Consider the following 25,492-nt stretch of genomic DNA (forward strand, 5'->3'; position numbering starts at 1 on the left):
ATGGCCGCTATATTCTATTTTGAAAAATAAAATATATGGAACGTAAAATATAATTTACAATTACAGAACTATCATCACGAACACTATCACCCACCTTAATACCGTGTAATTTTCTTTTCGACGTCATTTCCTCTGATGTTGCCGAAACATTGCTAAAATTGGCATAAAAATCATGCAATCTACATTTTCCAAAGGGAATACATATATGCTGGAGCGATGCCACTTCGATATGTAAAAGTAACAGTATTTTTCAGGATCACTCACGCACCTTTTATGTTTCTACAGCACAATTTCCTCTGGACTCTCCAGTCTGTCAGCGATGACCTGGGAGGACATTCTCAAACCACGCCTACCAAATGTTTCCGACTTCACAGCAACGGTGATTGCTAAAGTGTCAGGTGAATGCTACCTCGGTCTATAGTCATCGTTGTATATCTTATTCATAACAGAATCCGTTACGCTTTCATAAGACACCTGAATATATCCTTTATTGAAACATATCTCCTTCAGACTGCTGTTATTTCTTTCAAGATCCACATGATGGTAATCTGAAAAGGGTCTGGGAAAGTTTATATAAAGGTATTATCTATTTACAAAGCACTGGAAGGAAATACTTGTATTTAATGTGAATATAAAGGATGTTTATTAGACACGCTGAAACTATGAATTTACCGATTTTCATTATTGTAATTACTGTAATATCTTCTTCAGGCACGCAGCTTTTAAATGCTCAATGGCTTGCTTGTTCGTAGACCTGGGGGCCTTAAAACTGAAATAAAATGATCTGATTTGATTGTCCAGTTGACGTTTCAGCAATGTATGTGTGTCCTTCAGTGTCTCTTGTCAGATAGATGTATATATAGTGCCCGTAAGTAGGTCACGGCACTTCGTGAGACCTCAGTGCATGTCACTGCCCCTCTTACTTCCAGTTGTTGTGTTCGGGCTTCTTTCCTGTGGAGTTGCCATCCTAATTTCCTTCATTGGAGGAACACTCACGCAGGTACTGTATAAGGTTAACATGCTTAAATATCTTATCAATGTTTTGGTGACCTCTCTAGTGACTGTTTCGGTGCTTATCAACTGGTCTGTGAGAAGAGGGGGATAATTGCATCCACATCATTTCACCCGTGCTACAAGTCTGTTATTCAAAGGCTCTTTAGACATATTTAATGAATTCATCAATGCTTGTCAAATTTTATTCGGTAGGCTGTTCAAGGTACTGTTTACATGGTACCATAAATCATTAATAACGTTGAAGATAAAAAAAGAGTTGAAGAATTATTTTAATGTGGGCCAGCCAGGTATGACACAGTTAAAAGTGCATTTTTGACCCAGTCACGGTCAAAGACTTCATAATTATTCTGAAAAATACTAAAATACTGTTCGAAAACCGTAAATATGAGCCCTGCCAGTGGGCGAAATAGATTCAAAGTTTGCTAGTCAGTCGGGCTAGCTATGCTTGAAAAGTTACTAGCCCACAAAATAATTCACTAGTCCGAAATTTGAATGTAGACACGGGTTTCATCATTTAGCTATCAATATGATGAACGTATTTATCAGGCCATAATCATGGATAATTTAAGAGTGTATCATAACATAGCAAGTCAGAGACAGTGATATATTTTCAAAACGACCCTATGGAAATTCACTAGCCAGTCGGGCGAGTGACTGTGGAGATTTACTGGCCCGACTGGATTTATACTAGCCACGGGCTAGCAGGCCAGTGTCTATTTCGCAGACTGAGCCCTGCCGACAGTTTGTAGACTTGCAATTGCATTTAGTGTTATGATAAATGTAAAGATGCCTCTGATAATAAAAGCAACATTTTCGTTTCAAAAGCAACCTGAGCCTTCTACTTGATTATGACTTTATCTTGTATTGATCTTGTGTATAAGATTCACTGTCAAATTCAGCCTTCAAACATTCCCTCACTCAAATTTTAAAAAAGACCAGGCTTTAAGGAAAGATTGCAAGTCGCAAAACAGGCTCTTCCTTTTCGCTAAGACCTGCTGTGATCACTGATAGCATACATTTCATCGGTAATTTTCCTTTTGTGGTCAATGGAATTCGCTCTGTCGTGACTGGTAAATTTTCGTTGTGCTTCAAAATGTTTATACGAATCATTGTCCTTGTTTTAGATTGCCACATCGGTGTTATCCGCGTTCAACGGTCCACTGTGTGGGCTGTTTATCATCGCATCTCTGTGTCCATGGGCTAACGCTAAAGTAAGTAATCTCGAAGGATCTAAAGTTTCATTCGTACATTCAATGACACTGAAAAGTAAAACTGGAAAGCAAAACATGAAATACCTCACATGAAGAACCTCTCATATTATCATCAACATCTAACCCACTCTGCCACCATTGCTTCCACGAATGGAAGTCGAGCAACCGGTAGTCTAGACCACGGACTTTGTGTACCCCTCTGATAAGTGTAATCATAGTCAAAGGTATCGTCTTCATTGTTATATTCATCATAAAGTGTTGCCTTCCTTGTGTGTACCAGCAACCTCTGAATGGTGAGTTCGGATCCCGATTGGCCTTAATTTTGTATACAGGTTAGTCAGCTCCACTACCGATACTTGGTTTGTTGGATGTGTTTGTTATTTTGTGACACACTCAGCTATATGACTACGGTCTGTAAATAAACGGACTGGACCAGAAAACCCAGTGATTGACATCATGAGCATCGATGCGATGACATGCCATCTGACCACCTAATCCCTTTACGACAATCATGGGTTGCTGAAGACAAATTCTAAACTCAATCTTTCCTTGGTATATAAATGGGTACAACTGGAAACCCAGCAAAAGTAAGTTCAGAGACATACATGTACAGGCACATACACGCACGCACGTGTATACACATGCACGATACTGCCGATGTCACCTACGCTTTGACAACGTTCACGTTTCATGTTCAGTTATATCAAATCAAATCCATTGGTTTTACACAGGGGGCTATAGCGGCAACCGTTGTAAGTTCTGCGCTGATGATGTGGCTGTGTGCTGGAGCCACTTTCTCTGGAGCCACAAGACCGACCCCCTGGCTGGCTCCAGCTCCAACAGACCAATGTTCTGTGGATAACATGACGTCACTGATCATGAATACAACAGGACTCATGACGTCAACAACAGGACTGTATGACCTAACAACAGTTGGAGCTGTAGCCGAACCGGTGTAAGGGCGTTATATTTGATCGACAATTTGGATATTGGACATTTCAATAACCAGCCGTGATGAGAAAAATGGGTTTTACGCCACTTTGAGCAATAATCCAACCACGTCACGGCGGAGATAACCACAACTGGGCATCACACGATGTACTAATGAGCGAGTGAAAGAGTGAGTTAATATTTAGCGCCACATCGGCAATATTGCAGCGAAATCGTGACGAGAACAATTCAATTAATAGTGAAGCATGAATAACCCACTCAGACACATTATACTGACTCCAAGCCGACCAGTCCTTGTTGTACCCATTAATGCCGAGCGTCAGGCAGGGACCAACAAGCACCATATTTTAACGTCTTTTGATATGACGCGGCCGGGGCTCGAACCCGCTCTCCGGGCGGACGCTCTAACCACTACACCACGGAGGCGGTAAAATACGATAAAGACATGAGACTTGTTAACTAGTCTGGTACTCCACTTTACTTGTATAACATGTTATATAGCTCCTGCATTTGGATGATTTTCTGCAATTTGTTTTCTTATATCTGAAATATTCTTACCTGTTTCGAACCGGGTTTCGGTTCATTTCTAAATATCAAATAGTTTTTAATCTTGTTTATTCCAGAACGGGCATCAGTGTCATATACACTCTATCCTATCTGTGGTTGGGCGCTCTTGGTATAGCTATCGTTCTGATCGTGGCTTTCTTCGTTAGCTGGGCAACAGGTAGGGAGGACATTGGCGAGCGGTCATTTGATCATCGGGTCTGCGGGTTTTGCTTGAGACAGACAATCTTTTCATCGGACAGTTATTTAACATATGTTATATTTGGGACTACTCGCTTTTTAGCAAAGTACAGGCTCTAGTACTATATTTGGATTGAGTCCCATGCGGGATTCGAACCCACGTTCTCAGACTAGGGCACCTAATCACCAGCACACAAAGTTAGCAATCTAACCCACTCAGTCGTCGCGGCTTCCACAAGTCTGACAACTGGTAGTCTATATTATGTTCTCTCTGTACCAGTCTGACTAGCTATTTTTATTAACACTGTTTTCTTAAAAAATCACAAAGAATATTACATGAGCTGTGCCCCAGACACCAACAACCTACTGGGGTGGATTTGAGTTACATCCGAACAGATTATTCATCAATTAACTATCGTTAGAGCGATGTCAACCACGCCCCTATTAATAGGAAAACAATTTATACAATATAAAGAGAAAACGTTTTGAAGATTAAAACCTGTCGACGATGGACAGTAAAAATACTAGAGAATCACAGATATGAATAAAACTAGCGAGTAAAGCTAAAACATTTCAATTAAAGAGGACAATACAGTATAAAACACAGGCTATAGATCGCCAACAACTGAAGGTAGATCACCATACTAGGAACCATGGGGACTTACATTACTTTTGCTACTCTGTCACTTTGATAAAAGTCGGGAAGGTCTGAAGGTGGACAAGATGTCGGATTCTGTATCGACTTTCTGACTCTTCAGTCTATTGTATTAAGGACAATTGCATTAAGGAAGGTGGCGACATAATAATTATACTGACCCTGATTTGAATGTTGGTATTAAAACCGATGTTGGATTTCAATCCTGTTCACAATGTCCTGCATGAGCTGTAGGGTGCTGATGGCGACGTTTCAAGCCACGTCTGTAATGTTTCCATTCAAAAGAGCCGGCACATTTAACGTTTTAGGTTTCATCAACACAACACAGAGAGACATGCGTTGAAACACTCTCGACGTATCTTTAGATCTTATGGGCTACCCACAAAGTTGGATTTCTTGTCCAATATTTCAAATTGTAGTCATCATGTGACCTTTGTGTAATATAACATAGGCTGTTCATTTTATTTATGACAGGTTTCAACAGAGATGGGGACCTTGATCCTCGCTATGTCATATATCTGTCTGACGTCGTTAGAAGCATATTTACCAGCGGGAAAAAGACCAACACGGATGAGGTATGTGTACACAAACTCACAAGGTGTTTAGCTGTTGTTTCAAGTCTCACTTAAGCTATGTGGCGGTTATGGAAATAATCTACTCTGGACCAGACAATCCAGTGATTGGCATCTTAAGCAATTGAAATACGATGACATGTCAACCAAGTCAGGGAGTCAGACCGGACAATCCCGCTAGTCGCCTTTGGTTGCTGAAGACCAATTCTTACCCGGATCTTCCAAATTCATTACATGTTCATCCGATGTTAACACATTGGGGCCCGGGTTAGAATTGATCTTAAGTAACCCATGCTTGTCGTACGAGGCGACTAACGGGATCGGGTGGTCAGGCTCGCTGACTGGGTTGACACATGTCATCGTATCCAATTGCTAAGATCGATGTTCATTCTGTTGAACCCTGGATTGTCTGGTCCAGACTCAATTATTTACAGACCGCCTCCATATAGCCGGAAAACTGCTGAGTGCATTGGTGTGTGACTGGTACGTAATGAGGTGAGGTGAAATTGGGTTTAACGTCGTGCTTGAGAATATTTCGCTCATTTGACGTCGTGCATGCGTGTGTATGTGCATGTGCGGCTGCTTGTACTAGCCAGACTAAAGCTGGTTTTGTAGTGCTAGCCCACTGAGATACCATCCTGCAGTGAAGCATGAATAACCCACTCAGACACATTATGCTGACTCCGAGCCGACCAGTCCTTGTTGTACCCATTAATGCCGAGCGTCAGGCAGGGGACCAACAAGCACTATATTTTAACGTCTTTTGGTATGACGCGGTCGGGGATCGAATCCGCAACCTTCCGCTCTCCGGGCGGACCCTATAACCACTACAGGCACCCGTGAAGGGCCACCTCCTCGTGGTGGGTGCTGGGTCACGCTAAGCGCCCTTCAACCCCCCCCGTTGTGGACCCGGGGGGATATTTGGTCCACCAACCCGTTTGCCGTGGGTTGCGCCCCTGTGTCGGTGGAGGACGGGAGGCTGGTGGTTGAGGGCATTGGTTCCAGGATTAGCGTTCCTTTGCCCAACACACCACTTCGCCCCTTACTTCACCTAGACGGGTGGTAGAACTGGCCCGGTTCTATCAATCGGCTGGTCACGCCAAGCCCTGTGTATAGACTATATCTATATATGTCATTGCACAAATTACATTTGGAATTGTTTTAATTTCGGGCTTATTTGTTTATCTAAAACGTTTGTGATTTTGAATTATTATGTTATGAACTTTGCCTAGAGTCTTATGCCCAGAAGGCGGTGGCTCATGGGCCAATCTGGTGGAATTATTAACCTTTTTTAATTCTTCTGCTGGAGTATATCATCCGGGTATCCTTGGTGCTGCAAGTTGGAAATCCACTTGTTTTTAGCATTGTCCTTGTGATACTCCATGGTGGGTGGGGAGCTCGGATGACGAACCTTGAAAAATTAACCATGGCTTACGAAACCCCCATAAAAAAACCCAAACGTCCACTAGACACTGATCCAGTTGATACTGATCAAAGACTGTCCACGTCCATCGAATACTGGCCACGATTTCTTGTCATTGAAACTGTTGATAAGACTCCATTGAAGTTGAACCCCTTTGCGATATCTAAGGGTATACAGGGCATTGCTGGTGATGTCAAGAATATTAAACGTTTACGTTCCGGTGCTGTTGGTTGAGTGTGGGAAAAGGCACCAAGCCACCAACCTCATGAGTACAGAATCGTTTGTCAACATCCCGGTCACCGTCACGGCTCATAAAACTTTAAACACGAGCAAGGGAATCATCAGAGACCGTGATCGATTGTTTGCAGATATGTCTGAACTTGACATCGTCTCTGAGATGAAAGAACAAGGCGTACTCTATGTCAAACGTTTCACGACCAGGAAAAATGATACTGTTATCAAAACAAATACCTACCTATTTTCATTTTCTTCACCAAATGCTCCAAAATCTCTAAAGGCAGGATATTGTAACATCAATGTTGACACGTACATTCCGAACCCTCTACGGTGCTTCAAATGTCAAAAGTTCGGTCATGGCGTCAATACTTGCACATTGTCTGTTGTATGTGCTCACTGTGGTGAAAAGACACATACAACAGAAGATTGTGACAGTAATGTCAAAAAATGTACCAACTGTGAAGGGGATCATCCATCTTACTCTAAAAACTGTCCTGTTTGGAAACATCAAATGGAGATAAATAGAACCAAATTTACCCAAAACATTAGTTTTGCCGATGCAAAAAAGCTAGTTCAAAGTTCAGAGCATAAGGAGAGTTATGCTTCTATCACCAGAACACCGTCAGAAGCAAACACTAGAATAACAAAGTCAACTGCATGCTGTCAGACAAACCTGACCTGGGTTAAATCTGAATCTCCTGTGATATTCTCACCTGCAATATCGACCCAAACAACTGAATCAGTTCCTAGTACGTCTCAAAGCCAATGTGAAACATCCTCTGATCTTGACGCATCATCTCAGTCGACATCAAAGTCTACACAGCCCCTTAAAGGCAAAGGTAAGAAGCCAGATTCTTTCAAAAATTCAGTGGCAGAGCCCCAAAAGGGTCAGAAAATCAAATCAACTTGTATAACAAATATGGTTCCCTTGAGAGGACATGGATGTGTCCGAAACTGTCCGTTCTAGGGCGCACAGTTTGTCGCCCAACAAGAAAGTACGGGGAAGATCCCCAATAAATCCCCCCAAAAGATAGTTTATCACAATCATATTATACAGTGGAATTGTAGAGGACTGAGGACTAATTTCAGTGAATTACAACTTTTAGTCCAGGATTTAACTCCATCAGCGTTCTGTCTGCAGGAGACCTATTTAAAACAAACAGATGCTTTTGCCCTGCGTTCTTTCAATGCATATCATTATTTTTCACCTCCGGGTGATAGGGCCACTGGGGGATCTTCAATCCTAGTCAGACAGAACGTTATCCATAGCCCTGTTGCTCTTACTACTAATCTTCAGGCTGTTGCAGTGCGACTAACTTTGCACGTTGCGTTTACATTATGCTCTCTCTACATATCTCCGTCTTCAACGTTTCACAAAACTGATCTTCAAGCTCTATATGACCAACTCCCGAAGCCCTGTATTATTATGGGAGATTTAAATGGGCACAACCCACTCTGGGGTAGTGCAAATACAAACGCTAAAGGTAAATTACTGGAGGAGTTTTGTTCAGATAATGATTTATGTCTTTATAATGATGGTTCCAACACATATTTACACCCTGGTACAGGAACTTATTCTGCTCTCGACTTGTCACTCACTAATTCAGAACTACTAAATGAATTTGAATGGTCAGTTCACGATGACCTATGTGGAAGTGACCATTTCCCTACCATACTAAAACCTGTAACTCCATCTGATGTACCTCCATCATCAAGGCGGAATTTTAAAAAGGCTAACTGGGCCTTATATGAAACACTGTGTGCTACAAAACTGAAACCTGAACTTTTTAGTGACGTTATGGATGCTATTAACTGTTTTTCCGATCAACTGACTACCATAGCTGATGAGTGTATACCACAGTCCTCTGCGAATCCACATATCCGAAAACCATGGTTCAACGATGAGCGCAAACAAGCTAGGAAGGCAAGGAAAAAAAGCAGAACATTATTTCCGTCGCCATCCTATGGTGCATAATTTAAATAAATTTAAAATGTTAAATGCTAAAGCGCGGCGTACCTTTAAACAGAATAAACGCCAATCTTGGCAAAATTATGTATCCAAGATAAATTCTCGAACGCCCATGTCCAAGGTTTGGAACATGGTCCAGAAAATTAAAGGTAAAGGTACTAAATCTAGTGTCCATCATCTTAAACATGGAGATCAATTACTTACAAATAAATCAGATATTGCGAATAAACTGGGTGAAACTCTCGCCAAACACTCTTCCTCTTCTAATTATGTGCCTAAATTCCAACAATATCAAAACAAGAAGAAGAAAAAAAACTATTAATTTCAATTCGGATAATGGGGAAGATTATAATGAAACATTTTCTATTCATGAACTCCATACTGCTCTTGAGCAAGCTCACGATACTGCTACAGGTGCTGATAACATACATTATCAGCTCCTGAAACACTTACCAGAGTCATCTTTAGAGACGCTCTTACACATTTTTGATGATATTTGGACGTCAGGGAAATTTCCTTCCTCATGGCGTGACGCTATAGTAGTACCAATACCTAAGCCTGGACGTGATCATACGGATCCGTCTAATTATCGACCGATTTCACTAACAAGCTGTGTTTGCAAAACCATGGAACGCATGATAAATAATCGACTTGTTTGGTACTTGGAAACAAATAACCTTATAACAGATATACAATGTGGTTTCCGTAAAAACAGAAGTACTGTCGACCACCTAGTGCGTTTGGAATCATTTGTTAAAAATGCACTAATTAATAAACAACACGCTGTGTCTATCTTTTTTTGATCTTGAAAAAGCATATGACACTACGTGGAAATATGGCATATTAAGAGATTTACATGGCTTCGGATTGCGAGGCCGTTTGCCTCAATTTATAGCTAACTTTTTAAACGACAGACAATTTCAAGTCCGCGTGGGTTCTACCCTGTCTGATCATTACAATCAGGATCAGGGTGTTCCACAAGGCAGTATTTTGTCTGTTACCTTATTTAGTATCAAGATCAACAGTTTATCCAAGGTTTTAAATGATTCAATCGATGGATCACTTTTTTGTGGATGATTTTAACATTTCTTGTCGCGGTAAAAATATGCATACTATTGAACGGCAACTGCAGTTGTGTTTAAACAAGATAAGTAAATGGTGTCTTGAAAACGGCTTTAAATTTTCTAAATCCAAAACTAATTGTATTCATTTCTGCCGTAAATACAAACCGCATAAAGACCCTGAACTATCTTTAAATGGCACACCCATCAAAGTTGTGAAGGAAGCCAAGTTCTTGGGTTTAATTTTTGACTCCCATTTAACCTTTCTTCCGCATATTAAATCCCTTAAAACTAAATGCCTGAAGGCACTTGACTTGTTGAAAGTTGTTTCAAACTCAAAGTGGGGAGGGGATCAAACTACACTCCTCCACCTATATCGCTCATTGGTCCGCTCGAAACTTGATTATGGCTCCATCGTGTATGGTGGAGCCTGCAAAAGCAACCTAAACCTACTTGATTCTGTCCACCACCAAGGTCTGAGACTTTGTCTTGGGTCCTTTCGAACTTCTCCTGTTGACAGTCTCTACGTTGAGGCTGATGAGCCATCTCTTACACAACGCCGTATAAAATTAACTTTACAGTATATTACAAAACTTTATTCCAATGAGTCAAACCCTGCATATAACTGTGTCTTTAGTCCACTATATGAAGATCTGTATAACAAGAAGCCTTCTCTTGTTCCGCCTCTTGGTATAAGAGTGCAACCTTTACTTTCTGCAGCTGGCATTGAGCTAGAACATATAGCTCCTTCCCGTCTTCTTTCTTCTCCGCCTTGGCAATTGGTTAGGCCACAAGTTGACCTAACATTAACTACATTTAAAAAATCAGAAACAAATGAATTACAATATAAACAAGAATTTAGTCAATTAAGAAATAAATATACTACATACAAATCCTTGTTTACAGATGGGTCCAAGGATGGTGGCGCAGTGGCATGTGCCACTGTTATTGGATCCAGAACAATATCTTCTAGAATACCGGATAACAGCTCTATATTTACAGCAGAAGCAAACGCCATCTTAACAGCTCTTAAATATATTCAAAGACATCCCAAACATAAACAATATATAATATTTTCTGACTCTCTTTCTTGCCTTCAGGCTATTAAAAATCTCTCTTGCAAACATCCACTTTTAATTGAAATAATCGAATTATATAATGATCTTGCTACTGGCCAATGCGACATCGTCTTTTGTTGGTTACCCAGCCACGTTGGCATTTCTGGGAACACGATGGCTGATATTGCTGCTAAGGCAGCCCTCAACAAATCTGTGACACCACTTCTTATTCCATACTCTGATTATAAAGCCAGCATTAGAACATACATCCGCGATCTAATGCAAAAGAAGTGGGACACCCAAGTAGGTATTAATAAATTACATGCAATAAAACCCTACATTGGTTACACCTACTTGGGTTGTCAGTCCAGATTTGAAGAGGTCATTATGCGGCGATGTCGCATTGGCCATACTAGATATACCCATGAATATTTGCTTAAAGGCGAAGATCCTCCGTTTTGCATCCCTTGTGATGAAAGAATCACAGTCAAGCATGTCTTGCTTGACTGCATTGAATATTCCATCACAAGGGATATCTATTTCACATCCAAAACACTGAAGGATCTTTTTAATAATGTCAGTTCTCATTTAATTCTTGCATTTTAAAAAAAATTAGATTTGTTGACTGATTTGTAAATAGGTATATATTTTATTATTGGTAGTTTAGATTAGCAACTTAGATTGTTAGTGGCTGTACCCTCAAAGGGGGGTTGACGTAGCGTAAAATTATTGTCCTCCTGAGGGGGTACGTAAGTCCCAAAACTTTCAAAGTCAATTTAAGTGTACCTGCTTTTTAATCGTAGAATAAGTGTGTTTTTAATTTATGGCTAGATTTCTCTTCTGTCGCCAATGGCTGAAGGGATGGTGTAAATCCAACTAGGGTCCATGCAGGTAGCAAAGGCACTGTAAGTCCCCACGGTCTCTAGTATGGTGATCTACCTTCAGTTGTTGGCGATTTATAGCCCATTTTTTACATTGTATTGTCTTCTTTAATTGGAATGTTTTAGCTTTGTTCGCTAGTTTTATATTGATAGCTGTGATTATCTAGTATTTTTACTGTCCTTCGTCGGCAGGTTTTTTATAATATACATATATTTCATTCTAATATCGCATGTTCTCGTCACGATATGGCTGAAATATTGCCGATGTGACGTTAAATATTAACTCACTCACTATAACCACTACACCACGGAGGCAGTCGGTACGTAATGTGTACAATGCATAGTCTATGAAGTTTGGATTGATAGATACATTAAGTTAACGTCGTTTCAAGCTTCCTAAATATGTTACCCACATTTATGTTCCAGAAGCCTGTAACACAGGGAAATATAAATAATACTGTCATTGGACTCGAACCCGGACCAACAGCCGAGACAGAACTACCACTCCTCACTACTACCATCAACGACGGACTTAACCCCGATAACATCAAGCAAGCCAATAATTAGTCTGTATCTTGACAGTTTGATAGGCAAACGACGATCCCTATTCTGTCTGTTGCCGGAGGTTTATGTTCATTCAACTGCTTTGTCTCCACTATTCATAGAATTACAAACATAACAGTGAGTGAAGGCATGAGTTTAGTTTTACGCCGCCTTTAGCAATATTCCAGCAATATCACGGCAGGGAACACCAGAAATGGGCTTCACACATTGTACCCATGTGGGGAATCGAACCCGGGTCATCGGCGTGACGAGCGAACGCTTTAACCACTAGGCTACTCCACTGCCCAAATGAGTGGGACCAAAACGTTTTTACTTCATTTGTAGGTTTTTGCTCAATGGTGAATTTTTCAATTATCCGTAGGCTAAATAAATTGCTAGATTGTACGCTTGTTCAAATGTTTCATTTCAGTAGTTACATCGGCGTAAGAGGCGATTAGAAGCTTTGGGTGGTCATGTTTCCTGACTTGGTTGATGCATCTTATCGTAATTGTATAGATCGATACAGCTGGAAAACTGCCGAGTGGGGCATTAAACATACACAGCGAAACACATGAAAGTGAGTGAGTGAGTGAGTATGGTTTTACACCGCTTTTAGCAATTTTCCAGCAATATCACGGCGGGAGACACCAGAAATGGGCTTCACACATTGTACCCATGTCGGGAATCGAACCCGGATCATCGGCGTGACGAGCGAACGCTTTAACCACTAGGCTACTCCACTGCCCAAATGTGTGGGACCAAAACGTTTTTACTTTTTTTAAAGTTTTGCTCAATGGTGAATTTTTTCAATTATCCGTAGGTTAAGTAAATTGCTAGATTGCACGTTGTTCAAATGTTTCATTTCAGTAGTTACATCGGCGTAAGAGGCGATTAGAAGCTTTAGGTGGTCATGTTTCCTGACTTGGTTGATGCACCTTAACCAATAGGCTACCCCACCGCCCCAAAACATGAAGGGAAAGTTTTATCGGTGTCATGTTGTGTTTCATATGAGTGTTGCATTAGAAACGGTTAGGATAAATTGAATACCGTATATAAACGGGCTGCCAAGATGTTGTTTATCGTTTGCTTGAAGTAAATACAACACTGGTCCCGAACGGACCTGAAACTATTTGATCTGACCCTTGTACTTTCAGGTCTCCGTGTCGTTGTATCATGGATGCTTTCCTAGCATCAACCTGCAACACCTTTTCATTCAAACCCGTAAAAAAAAATAAAAGTACGAATGAAAATCAACATCAAAAAGGTGATTTTTTCCACAATGTTTCTGTGATTGCACCCTGCACACTCCACACAATGTTGGAAAGTTGTATCTATAACGATGTCCTTTATTAGTTCAAGATCCGGGTTAGAATTAGTTCTGCTCCGGAAAGGAAATCCAAGGTTAGACAAAGTAAAAGTATATTAAAACAAACAGTTCACCACCCGACCTATATATGTGCAAACTTGGGTGAGAAAACATTAGACAGTTTTAAAGTTCTGCACCGTAAAAGAGAACTACCACCAAGTTCAGTCTAAATCAATTGGCCAAGGAAACGCAAAAAAGAAATTATTCAGAATTCCAGCACTACCAAAAGGCACCAGTTCATAACCAGACCTATCTATGTGCCACGTTTGGTGAAGAAATAAACATTGGTTTGAAAGTTCTGCTCCGGAAAAGAGCACCAACACCAATTTCAGTCCAAGTCAAACTTGTTGCCATGGAAACGCCCAAAAAATTGTTTTATTCAGAAATCCAAAACTACCACACGGCACCAGTTCACACCCAGACCTATCTGTGCTAAGTTTGGTGAAGACATATTGAACGGGTTTTAAGTTCTGTTCCGGAAGAGACAAATTTGCAAGGACGAAAGGAGTCTATTTTACTAACCCCCGCAAAACGCGTTGCGAGAGACATGAGAGAGAAAAATATGAACTGTGTATATTTAGACGGGTTATACAGACTCTGCTGTAAAAGAGAAGCTGGCATCTGGTAATGGTGAAGATATTAATTTGGATCCAATGACAGCGGCACTAGCAACTGTGCAACTATCCTTGAATCCATCTGTGACGATTGGTTGGTAAGTATCTTAATTCATTATATGTATATTATTCATTAGGTAAGTAAGTTAGTTTGTTTCAGATTTCTTCAGTTTAGTTAATGTTAGGTCCACCTTTTGCCGTACCAACTGCAACGGTGGAGAAGAGAAAAGCCTAGTTGGGGCTCCACGCGGACTTGAAATTGTCTGCCATGTAAAAATTTGGATATTAATTGAGGCAAACGGCCTCGCAATACAAATCGTAAATATCTTTCGAAATTCCGTGTTTCCAGGTTGTGTCGTGTGCTGTTTCTGAACAGAAAATTAGACACCGCATGTTGATTTTTAATAATGTCATTTTTGAAGAAATGATTCTAATCGCACTAAATGATCAATGGTACTTCGGCTTTTACAAAAACCACAATGTATGTCAGTAAGAAAAATGTCAGTAAGTATATTGTTAAATACCAAACGAATCGATTATTGGTCATGCGTTTCATGGTCTAGTAAAGCAGCTCGTTAGTGAAATTGGTCGGTAATTCGAAGGAGAAGACAGCAGGAAATAGAGTTTCAAATTCAAAGTTAGCAGCAAAAATTATAGGTTAAGTTCATATTCCCAGAGGTGGAATAGGTGATGATTCCTTGTAAAGATCGCCGTAAACAGAATTAAACACACAGCTGTATATAAGGTTGGACTCCTTTGAATATACGTTTGTGGAATATTGTAAGTATAACTGTATACGGCGGCAAGAGATGGCCCATTGTTCTGAAAGATCCACGACAAAGTCCTTGATGATGGGCCGTATCTAGTAGGGGTGGGTATTGCAGGGAATTTTCGTATTGCGATATATTGCGATGCGAAAGCATGTATTGCGATATGTATTGCAATATATTGCAAGAATTATTTTTAAGAAAAACAATACTTATAATCGAGTTAATGCTTGATTTGTAAAGCAAAAACACAACAAAATCACAATGCTTGATTAGGCTTTAAAAAAACTTTTAATCATGGCAAAATATAAATGTAAATAACGTTTGCCACAAATGAAACAAGGAAAGGAACAATTTAAAAAACGGAAATATCCGAAGATTTTCGAGTGTTACGAAGTTTTCGAATGCATGTCAAAATACCGGTTTTCGATGAGCGTATCGCAATACGTATCGTTTTCATGTCTGAACCGGTAAATACCGGTAAACCGGTTATATTGCGCAGCCCTAGTATCTAGCAGTTAAAGGTGATTTTTTTCTACATATACTCTCCTAAAGAAAGAAACGCATACGTGATACTGACGTAGTCGTTTACGAGAAGCTGCACTTCGAGCCAGAAAACCCCATTTTAGCCCTGTGCAGCGAAGACTACATCGACGTCGACGGGTCAAGATTCTGGAATCTAGCGACGTGTATGGTTCAATGATGAATCACGCTTTCTGCATCAGTGCTGTAACGGAAGAGTACGCGTCTATCGATGTCGAAATGACGTTTTGCCCAGAGTGAGTGAATGAGTAACGACTTTAAGTTACATGGGCAGAATTTCAGCCATACACGTAGCGTCAATATGAAGAACTCCACAAGAAGAAACCATATTCCACCACTTGGAATAATGATACTAGCTGATATTTCTGTTGCTAATATACATGTAGGTCTTGAAAATATAGCCCATACCCAAGTTTTGTCTTCTTCATCATGGTAGTTCGTACAGAGGACCCTACAGTAACTAAAATACAGAAATCTCAAACAAATTAACTTACATATCAACAAGAAAACACATGTTACGAAACACATGAGACTAATAAAATCTAGATTAGCAGATTTCTCACAGGATGGTGACTCAGTTGTCATCGCCACTGTCATTTGTTCTGAAAAATAACATCCAATATTACCAGATCACACGGCAATCATAAAAGGTTTCACTCTGAACACGAACATGTTCTGTCTTCAGGCAATTATAACTATTTCCTGACATTACATTTATGTGAAATTATAGAACTCCACAATCTTGCTCATGGCAAATAAGACCATATGTTGGTTATACTGAGTCAGGTTGGAAGTCCAGGTATCACCATGGCTGCCACTGCTAACGTAGCCCTCAACAAATCTGTGATACCGTATTAGATGCTACATCAGAGATCTAATGCAAAAGAAGAGTATCTCTCAAGGACGGTGTCAATACATTAAATTAATTAAATTACTTGGCTTGTCTGTCAAGATTTGAAGAAGTCCATTTGAAGAAGTCATAATTTCCATTCCAGGTATACTCATAAATGTTTTTTCCAAACTGAGGATCTTCCTGAGAAAGAATAAAAATTCAAGCAGGACTGTCGGTTTTTCCATAGTAAGTTGGCTTGAATGTTATTTGACGCCGCAATCAACAATATCCCGGCTATATTACGGCGGTCTGTAAATAATCGAGTCTGGACCAAACAATCCAGTGATCAGGTACTGCATCTTACTAACAACAAAATACCTCAGAAGTATTTGTTCATCTTTATATCAGTTACAACTAATATGTATACATGTAAACGAAGTTTTTCTACATGTAATGTTGCCACTGGTTGCCTTGGAAACATCAAAGATAGCCGCAAGCCTGGAATGATATGAAATTTCGTTTTTGTCTTAAACTTAAAATGTGTTTGCTGTTGTTTAACGCCACACTCAGCGATATCCCAACTATATGGCGGCGGTCTGTAAATAATCGAGAATGGACCAGGCAATCCAATGATCATCATGTTGAGCATTTGGGATACGATGACATGTGTCTGACCACCCGATCCCGTCTGTCACCTCTTACGAGAAGCATGGGTTGATGATGACCAATTCTAATCCGAATCTTGTCGGTTAGATTTTGGGCCGGGTAGTGTAATATATGCAACCAAAACCCCTGACACCTCAATGGCGGTGTGGTAGCCTCATGGATAAGGCGTTCGCTCGTCACACCGAAGACCCGGGTTTGATTCCCTACATGGTTACAATGTGTGAAGCCCATTTCTGGCGTTCCCCGCCGTGATGTTGCTTGAAAATTGCTAAAAAGCGGCGTAAAACTAAACTCACTTACACATCAGTTTTATATTTGTTTGGTCTCCTTCCTTTGCATGACACATATTAGGATCATTTCAGCAACTGTTAACAACGAAAATACGTTTTTGTTTAGACGAACATTTGCGTATGTTATTTACTTGATTTGATAATATTAATATACAGTCGAGCACCGTTGTGTCAAACTCTGATATCTCGATTGTCTCGATATAACATCTCGGTCACGGCAAAATCCTTCATAGTTTATCATTATTCAAGCTCTTTTTACTCGATACGGATGTCTCGATATTTTGGAAATCTCGATATAATTTCATGGTCCCAACAAGCAAAATTACCCTTTTAACTCGATATTTGCAAAGAAACTCGATATTCACCTACATTTCATGGGCAAGTATCCCACTGAACTGAGGTTGTTTACACACGCTTACACGCGGTGCGGCATGAATCAAAGGGATGCGGTAGTGTAAACTAATTAGGGCTAAGGTGTCACTTGTTTGTTATTTAATTAGGATTAATTAAGAAGGATTTAATTAGGAAGCACTCACTGTTACGACTAAACACTACTGATAACGGATTATAGTTTCGAATTAAAACATACTGACAAGCGATTTGTTTTCTTTCATAGTGGTATGTGATGATATGCCCTGGTCGGATGTTACGAAGTTCGGATAGCTTATTCAATTCAAGAAGTGTAATGTTCAATTTATTGTTATAGGTTTGAGAAAATAAGTATTGCCTGAAGACTCTAAAGAGCTGATTTCCAAGATACCGCCAAATTATTATTGGAAGTCATAAGCAGGAAAAACAGACAATAATGTTGAATGCACCGGATCACATAGAGAGTTCTCATGACTTCTTTGAACTTGTAAACAAAATGAAAAACAATGCTCAAATCTCACCGCCTATGCATATTTAGCAGACAGTAGTTGAATATGTACTTTGAAGTGGACTTAGCTCAGAGTTGGATATATTCCTAATATTTTTGATTATATTTGAATGTAGTTCTGGGTGGAGAATGAGGCCCATGTTCAAACCTATTTGTCTTTTTGCATCTTATCCTACATGTACTGCTCTTGTACTTTTTACAGTACACTGTATATAAGTTTTTCTTTCACAGGTTCTATCCGTCTATAAGGTCACCATGTCCCGCCCACCGACTAGAAACCGATATCTCCTCGAACATCTGCTCTGCCATGTTTGCTTTTCACCAAACACCCAACACGCATAATTTTGATGAGGAAATGCATATGATATACTTACATTGACATGCGTGTAGCGGTTGAAGAACATCAACAGCAAGGAGGAAAAGACCGAAAAAAGTCCTTTTCCCACCCATAGTAATTGTAAATTCTTTTGGCTCCTTTTAAAGGGAGCCCCCAAAAAAAAAAAAAAATAAAAATAAATAAAATAAATAAAATAAATAAAATAAAATTAAATAAATAAAAAACCACAGTATTCCTCAAAATTAAAAATGACAGCATAAAAATAATATATTTCCGTAATGTAAACAACACTGCACTGAAGCCTTACAAAACCATAATAATATGAGGCAAGTACGGTCCCCTTGCAATACATTTGTGCAACAATATTGCAACGTCACAGTTAAGCATAGGGACAGGTCGTGAGTTACAACAATAGTCTGAAACATTTGCTTGATAACGGTGTTAATAGCTACACCGAAATGTCGCTCATATTTTATTAAAGAAGTTGTACATCCCTAGAACTCCCCTCGTTGTTCATCACACCAACTTCTAAATGCCACTCAAACAAGAAAATTATATTCATTAAGTGAGTCATGTCGTAGTACAAGTACAATAATCATACAAGACAAAAGTAATATCTCTCAGAAATATTGCAGGATGAAAGTGACGAACACCGAAAACAATTCAAATTTAAATGTTTATTTATTTATTACATAGAGTTATAATTGATTGTGACAGTAACCAATTGAGAATATGAGCAGAGAACAACCCAGTTTAGAACAGTACTACAGTTACAACAGTAGTTTGATAACATTGCATGAGCAACACATGAAATTTGATATGCAACGAAAGTAGGTCTCACGGTTCCTTTGTAAAAGGGACAAAGCAAACTTTAGAATTATTAGGTATAATGTAAATATTATTTGATATAACAAAAGAGCAGATTTTTAAATTATTATTGGAAGTCATAAGCAGGAAAAACAGACAATAATGTTGAATGCACCGGATCACATAGAGAGTACTCATGACTTCTTTGAACTTGTAAACAAAATGAAAAACAATGCTCAAATTTCAACGCATATGCATATTTAGCAGACAGTAGTTGAATATGTACTTTGAACTGGACTTAGCTCAGAGTTGGATATATAGTCCTCATATTTTTTATTATATTTGAATGTAGTTCTGGGTGGAGAATGAGACACATGTTCAAAAATATTTGTCTTTTTGCATCTTATCCTACATGCACTGTACCTTTTACAGTACACTTTATATAAGTTTTTCTTTCACAGAAACCAGACAGATTCTGTATTTATTGCAAGAAGACTGTTTTTTGGGGGAAAGTAAGACGCCACATTCAAAGACTACACAAAATGGAAGAGGAGCTACAAGAAATCCTAACCAAATCTGAAAAGGAACAGGCAGTGTTTGTTTTTTTATCATAAACGAAGAGAAGGCATGGTTGCATTCAATTTGAACTTAATATAAAATGAAGAAGTTAAAAATCCATCGAAATTCATGAGAGAACGACAACCCAAGATACAAGACAACCTTAAGATGTGCACTGCATGCAATAAGTTTCTGTCCGACAGAACATTCTATAAACACAAGGAAACGTGCTCAAATTATGTTGCTGAACCAATACCTATAAAACATCTGGCAGTATCAGACTCAAGGATTCGACCTTCAGAGAAAAAAAATTGCTTAAATTTAGAAACACCGAAGTAGGTGAACTCTGTCGGACTGATTGGCTAATCCAACAGGTCGGGTATCGCCACTTTTGTTTGAAGAAATCGGAAATATCAGAGAAAGAAGAAGAAAAAAAATGTCCAATGACCGAAATGCGAGAGCTGTCAAGGCTTTTCTTACGGTTCAAAACAGTGTGTACTGAGCCTGTTACTCCGGAGGACATGTTCTTTAGGACAAATTTGCCAAACTTGCGTGAAGCCATCGAAATGCACACACAGGAGGAAAATGGTCAAGAAAAGCAGGAACTAAAAGTAAATTTAAATGCCATTATACAAAGAACAATTTAAAGCCTGAAAGGTTTTAAACAGAAACCATGCAGGATAAAAAACTTAAGGAATTGGAAAAATTCCAATATGCTTATGGATTTCGTGCTCACGAAATGTTTTCAAAGTCAAGATATTGCCAGATAGCTAACTCGCTAGACAAAGCAAGGAGACCCACTAATCTACCCGACAAAGATGCTTTAAACATCTTGAAAGATTACATTACAAGTGAAATAACACGCATTTCTTACAACAAATCGTTCCATGTAAAAACATGATACATGATTGCGGTCACTTGTGGTTGCGAGACTCACCCTCTATAATGGTAGGCGTGGGGATGAGCCATCCCGCATGCTGGTGAAAGAATGGGAGGACGCTATTGACGGTACTTGGATACCATCAGATCACGTGGAGGACGAGGCTGAGAAATATCTTAGATTGGCGTATCTTCATGGTAATGCCCATAAAAACATAATGAGTCATAATGTTAATGATTGTAAGAATATTACCTCAATTACATCATTGACATAATCCAACAGATTGGTTGTCAACACTTTAACTAAATCTTCAGTTTTCAATTATGTTAAAATCACTGCCAACTATCAATAAATAGTAATACATCTACTCTAAGGAGTACATAGTATCATACAACTCTCACTCATGCGACAATCAAGTGGACCTCACTATTTTCAATACCTGTTAACTAGGTGCAGATGAATAGGGAGATGGATGTGAGTACTTCTGATGTAATATAGTGTTCCTATAAAAATTAAAATGATAACTGCTGTTTGAGAATTCGTGCCTCTTTTACATCATTGCCAAACCTTTATTACATCAGAACTAGGATATACCTTGATACCTATTAAATTAGGTTTGTGAACTGATACTTTGAATCCAAATAGGTAGCACAAGTGCAAAAGGACTTAAACTCATGTGAATTGCATGAATCAAACGATGTGTGTTAAACCACTATATATGCTGATATTTTCACTTGTTCCATCTGTTGGGACCGAGAACTAAAACATCTATTAGGCCATCACTGTGGAAAATTTCTGATGTCACCATTTCTTGAAATCATATCATCCTTTCCCATCCTGATGATATCACTTCAACTGGACTGTATATCAAGTCCACATCATATTATAATTCCAGCCTTTCACCTTTGAGCTGCCCTACTCACAGTGAGACAATGCTGATGAAATGGTCAGCCAAGCTTCCAAAGGTGTGGCATCTGCAATTACATTTTTCAGTGGTCTATTCAGTTTCATTTGTGCCAGGTAAACCTTCTGACTATAACTGGACTTCAAAGTTTATCAAAATGTTTCTCAGTCCTACTGAAAGCAGATTGTAGGGTAGTGTCTCTGGTAAAGCAGGCGGAGATGCACAGACTGAATATTTGTAAAAGAATACAGTGGATATCAACTATCCTCTCTCCTGTCTTGAATTTACCCTTTCTTAATTGAGACTCTTTTAACCGCCCTGGCTAGTTCATGATCGTCAGGCTCCCAGAATGCATGCATAAGAGTCCTGCGCAGTTGATTGAGTTGACTCATTTGTTAGGAAACTGGTCTATGGCCACCTGTCTATTTGAACTTCCGCAATAGCTTGAGACTCTACACGAGGTAATTAACTTCTTTAATGAATTAAAACAAATGAAGGCTGTCACAGTTCATTGTCACCTGATGGAAATATACCAGGACCGAGTTCTCTCCACTTCCCTGGGTCTAAGCATTGATACATTTGACCTCAGAACTGTGTCCAAGCATGTGACCGTGTCGCAGATTTGTAGTGCTTTTTGCCCTGCTGATGATGATGACGACGTATGAGCAGCTGATGGTTGCACTAACAGCAAATTGTGTACACTGCAAACAGAATCATTTACTGGAATCTTAGTCCATCCCCCTTAATTGTATCCTGGTTGGCCATATAAGACATAAGCCAGGATTTGAATATTAGCAGGTGCATATCGAATCCAGTGGGTGAGGGATCAGTCATAATCAATCAAGCCAACCTTATAATCTCAACAGGTTGCTTCTTAACTTGGCCTTTGGGCATAGACCAGTGAAGGTCCGGGTCTATTAGAATAGCCCCTCAGCAACCCATGCTTGCTATAAAAGGCGACTATGCTTGTCGTAAAAGGCGACTAACGGGATCGGGTGGTCAGGCTCGCTGACTTGGTTGACACATGTCATCGGTTCCCCATTGCGCAGATCGATGCTCATGCTGTTGATCACTGGATTGTCTGGTCCAGACTCGATTATTTACAGACCGCCGCCATATAGCTGGAATATTGCTGAGTGCGGCGTAAAACTAAACTCACTCACTCACTCACCTTTGGGCATATGGTAGATGATCTATACATGGCGTGAGATGGCTCGATAGTCATGACTCTCATTGGTAAATCCATAGCTTGAAACTGCGACTAGGTGACACACTTGACTACTCAGTCGGCTGTATAGTACATGTGAAGTTGGCTTGAGGATGATGACTTGACAGCTTAATTACTGGCATCCATATTGACATGTAAGGCTCCTAGAATGAGCATGGCATTATGCTTATTCCAACATAGATAGTGTTCAGTTTCATATAGCAGATCTGAAGTAGCTTAGCAATAGAAGTAACTGAAGTCAGACACATAGGGAACAGCTGGTTTACTTGGCACAACATATCAGTGATGCATTTGCCAACAACACCTATCTGAATGGTCTTGAAGAACAGCAATTGCTTAGCATGTGGTGCTCATGTATTAATCGATGGGTGTTGTCCCAACTGTTATAACAAAAAAGTTGCTTTTTCTTCTTTGTTTCTGAATTCTGAGACACTTGACCCCATTTTAGTCTTTGCCCATCTCTAGGTAGGGGTTCTTCAGAAAGTGACCACGAAGACCATGCTTTTCGCAGGTGAAGGACGATGATGGGTAGCCTGGTATTACAAGTCACCTACCCAACTACTTACATGAATTTATTCATCAATAGAATGAATAGAAATTATCAAATCTTTGATCATGGCAATGGTGTAAAAGAGGTTTGGTATGCACAAGTATTATGCTCAGCTTGACAAAGGAAATGTGTGCTTATGTCATAAGTCTTTGTACATCTAGCCTTTAAAAGAAAGTTTATACTTCTAAATCATATCAAAATAATGTTCATGGAATATTATATTCAATGTTTGATTTTTACAATACTCGAAATTGCCTTAACTTTTACATTGTTTAACCAGTTTATTAACCAACTGTTCTCAAAATCTTTTTTCAATAGGAAAGGGAAGAAAGTTTGTACCAGTCCTGATTCCAGAGGCTGTCACTGAAGCAGTCCAAATACTTCTGAATCGAAGAGGAGAAAATGGAGTTAGTGACTCAAACATATTCCTCTTTGCGACGAAGGGGTCAAATAGCCATTGTTCTGGGTGGCATTGTGTTAGGGATGTTTGTTCGCCGGCTGGCGTGAGGGTGAACGCCACCCAGAATCGCCACAGAATTTCCAGCTATTACGCCAGTCTGGACATGAGCACCACCGCTCAAGCTGCCTTTCTTGAACACATGGGCCACGAAGCCAGAATAAACAAAGCAACTTACCAGTGCCCAATGGGTATACGGGAAGTCACAGTCATGGGGAAGATGCTAAACGCTATAGATGATGGTAAGCATAAATAGTTTACAAAATTCTTTCACAAGAATGTATGTTGCAGGGATTTGCTGGGGTTAGGACATCATTACAAAACTCAGTCTCGTTACCACTTGGCTAACATTTGATCAAGTAGGACATAAAACTACTGGGTTTTGATATTTGAGGGTTTTGATATTCACTGTATCAATCTTGGTGGATTTAGGCAATTCTTGTACTAACTTTGCTAAAATGATTTGACTCCATTTTACAACAAAGTGTTTGCTGTTGAAAGATGTATAAAAGCCAGAAATTATATAATTGAAGTGATAAACTATTGGGTAGGGCATGATTTTGTATGTAGTTAAGATAACGTTTAAACAATGTTAAAGCTGAGTGGAAATCAATCTGTGAAGGGAATGATTGCTTGAATTGAAACTTTGTTACTAAATATATACTCACCAGCACTGAAAACGCACCAGTCTCACATTCTCCATATTTTCATCAGAATGGATTTCAGCATGACAATTATCAATGAGTATAACTAACATGAAGTCGCTTCATGGCCATCGCAGGCTTCATAGACAACATCAGCAGTCAGCCATCACCCGTGACCTTGTGAAATACGCCGTCAGGATCGCCATATTGTCTGTGACCATATTTATGATTGAACACTTGACTGCTGCACTAGTTCAGTGCCAACACCGTGCGATGCCGTCTACACTCTGCAGGGCTCCATGCTTGACGTCCTTACATTGGACCAATTCTGACTGACAGAAACTTTAATGAGCGTATACAATGGGCATGTTCAATAGAGGTTACAACAATGGCAGGGTGTGGCATTCACTGATGAGTCACGTTTGAACATACGTAATGCTGACGGCCGATTACGTGTTTGGTGTAGACGTGGTGAACATTATGTTTATGGGTGTGTGGCTCAGACAGACCGTTGGGGAGGTGCAAGTGTCATGGTCTGGGGTGGAATAAGTTGCAATCACAGGACTGCCCTTCATGTCTGTCAAGGTAGAGTTAATGCCCTTTACTACCGTGACAAGATGCTTCAGAATGACATCGTACCATTCTTCAATCACCACCAAGAAGTCCATACTTTTCGAAAGGACAATGCACGAACACACACAGCTTTCCGTGCAGTATCTGGCCAAGCAACACATGACGGTAATTCATCGGCCAGCACTGTCACCAGATTTATCCCCTATTGAGCACTTGTGGGACGAAATTAGTCAACATCTTTCGCGTCGACAATAGATGCGAAACAACCGGGAACTTGGGA

The 25,492-nt window shown here is 39.7% G+C and overlaps 2 protein-coding genes across 2 annotated transcripts in view; both read left to right on the forward strand.

The window, feature by feature from the left end:
* The window catches only part of LOC124268558 (sodium-coupled monocarboxylate transporter 1-like), a 32,454-nt gene extending 20,111 nt beyond the window's left edge, over positions 1-12,343 (forward strand). The window contains exons 10-16 of the mRNA XM_046703551.1: positions 286-398; positions 930-1,000; positions 2,139-2,225; positions 2,957-3,180; positions 3,800-3,900; positions 5,050-5,150; positions 12,203-12,343. Coding sequence (XP_046559507.1) covers positions 286-398; positions 930-1,000; positions 2,139-2,225; positions 2,957-3,180; positions 3,800-3,900; positions 5,050-5,150; positions 12,203-12,343 — 838 coding nt within the window. The remainder of the gene's footprint in view (positions 1-285; positions 399-929; positions 1,001-2,138; positions 2,226-2,956; positions 3,181-3,799; positions 3,901-5,049; positions 5,151-12,202) is intronic.
* A 7,617-nt stretch (positions 12,344-19,960) lies between these two features.
* On the forward strand, positions 19,961-24,823 carry LOC124268559. Its single transcript, XM_046703552.1, has 5 exons — positions 19,961-20,013; positions 20,251-20,608; positions 20,885-21,053; positions 23,857-24,237; positions 24,777-24,823. The coding sequence occupies exons 1-5, from the start codon at positions 19,961-19,963 to the stop codon at positions 24,821-24,823; spliced, it is 1,008 nt and encodes a 335-aa protein (XP_046559508.1).
* Positions 24,824-25,492: the final 669 nt, after the last annotated feature.

The sequence above is a fragment of the Haliotis rubra genome, unplaced genomic scaffold (assembly GCF_003918875.1).
Source record: "Haliotis rubra isolate DU_JTF1 unplaced genomic scaffold, ASM391887v1 Scf139, whole genome shotgun sequence".
Lineage (NCBI taxonomy): Eukaryota > Metazoa > Mollusca > Gastropoda > Lepetellida > Haliotidae > Haliotis > Haliotis rubra.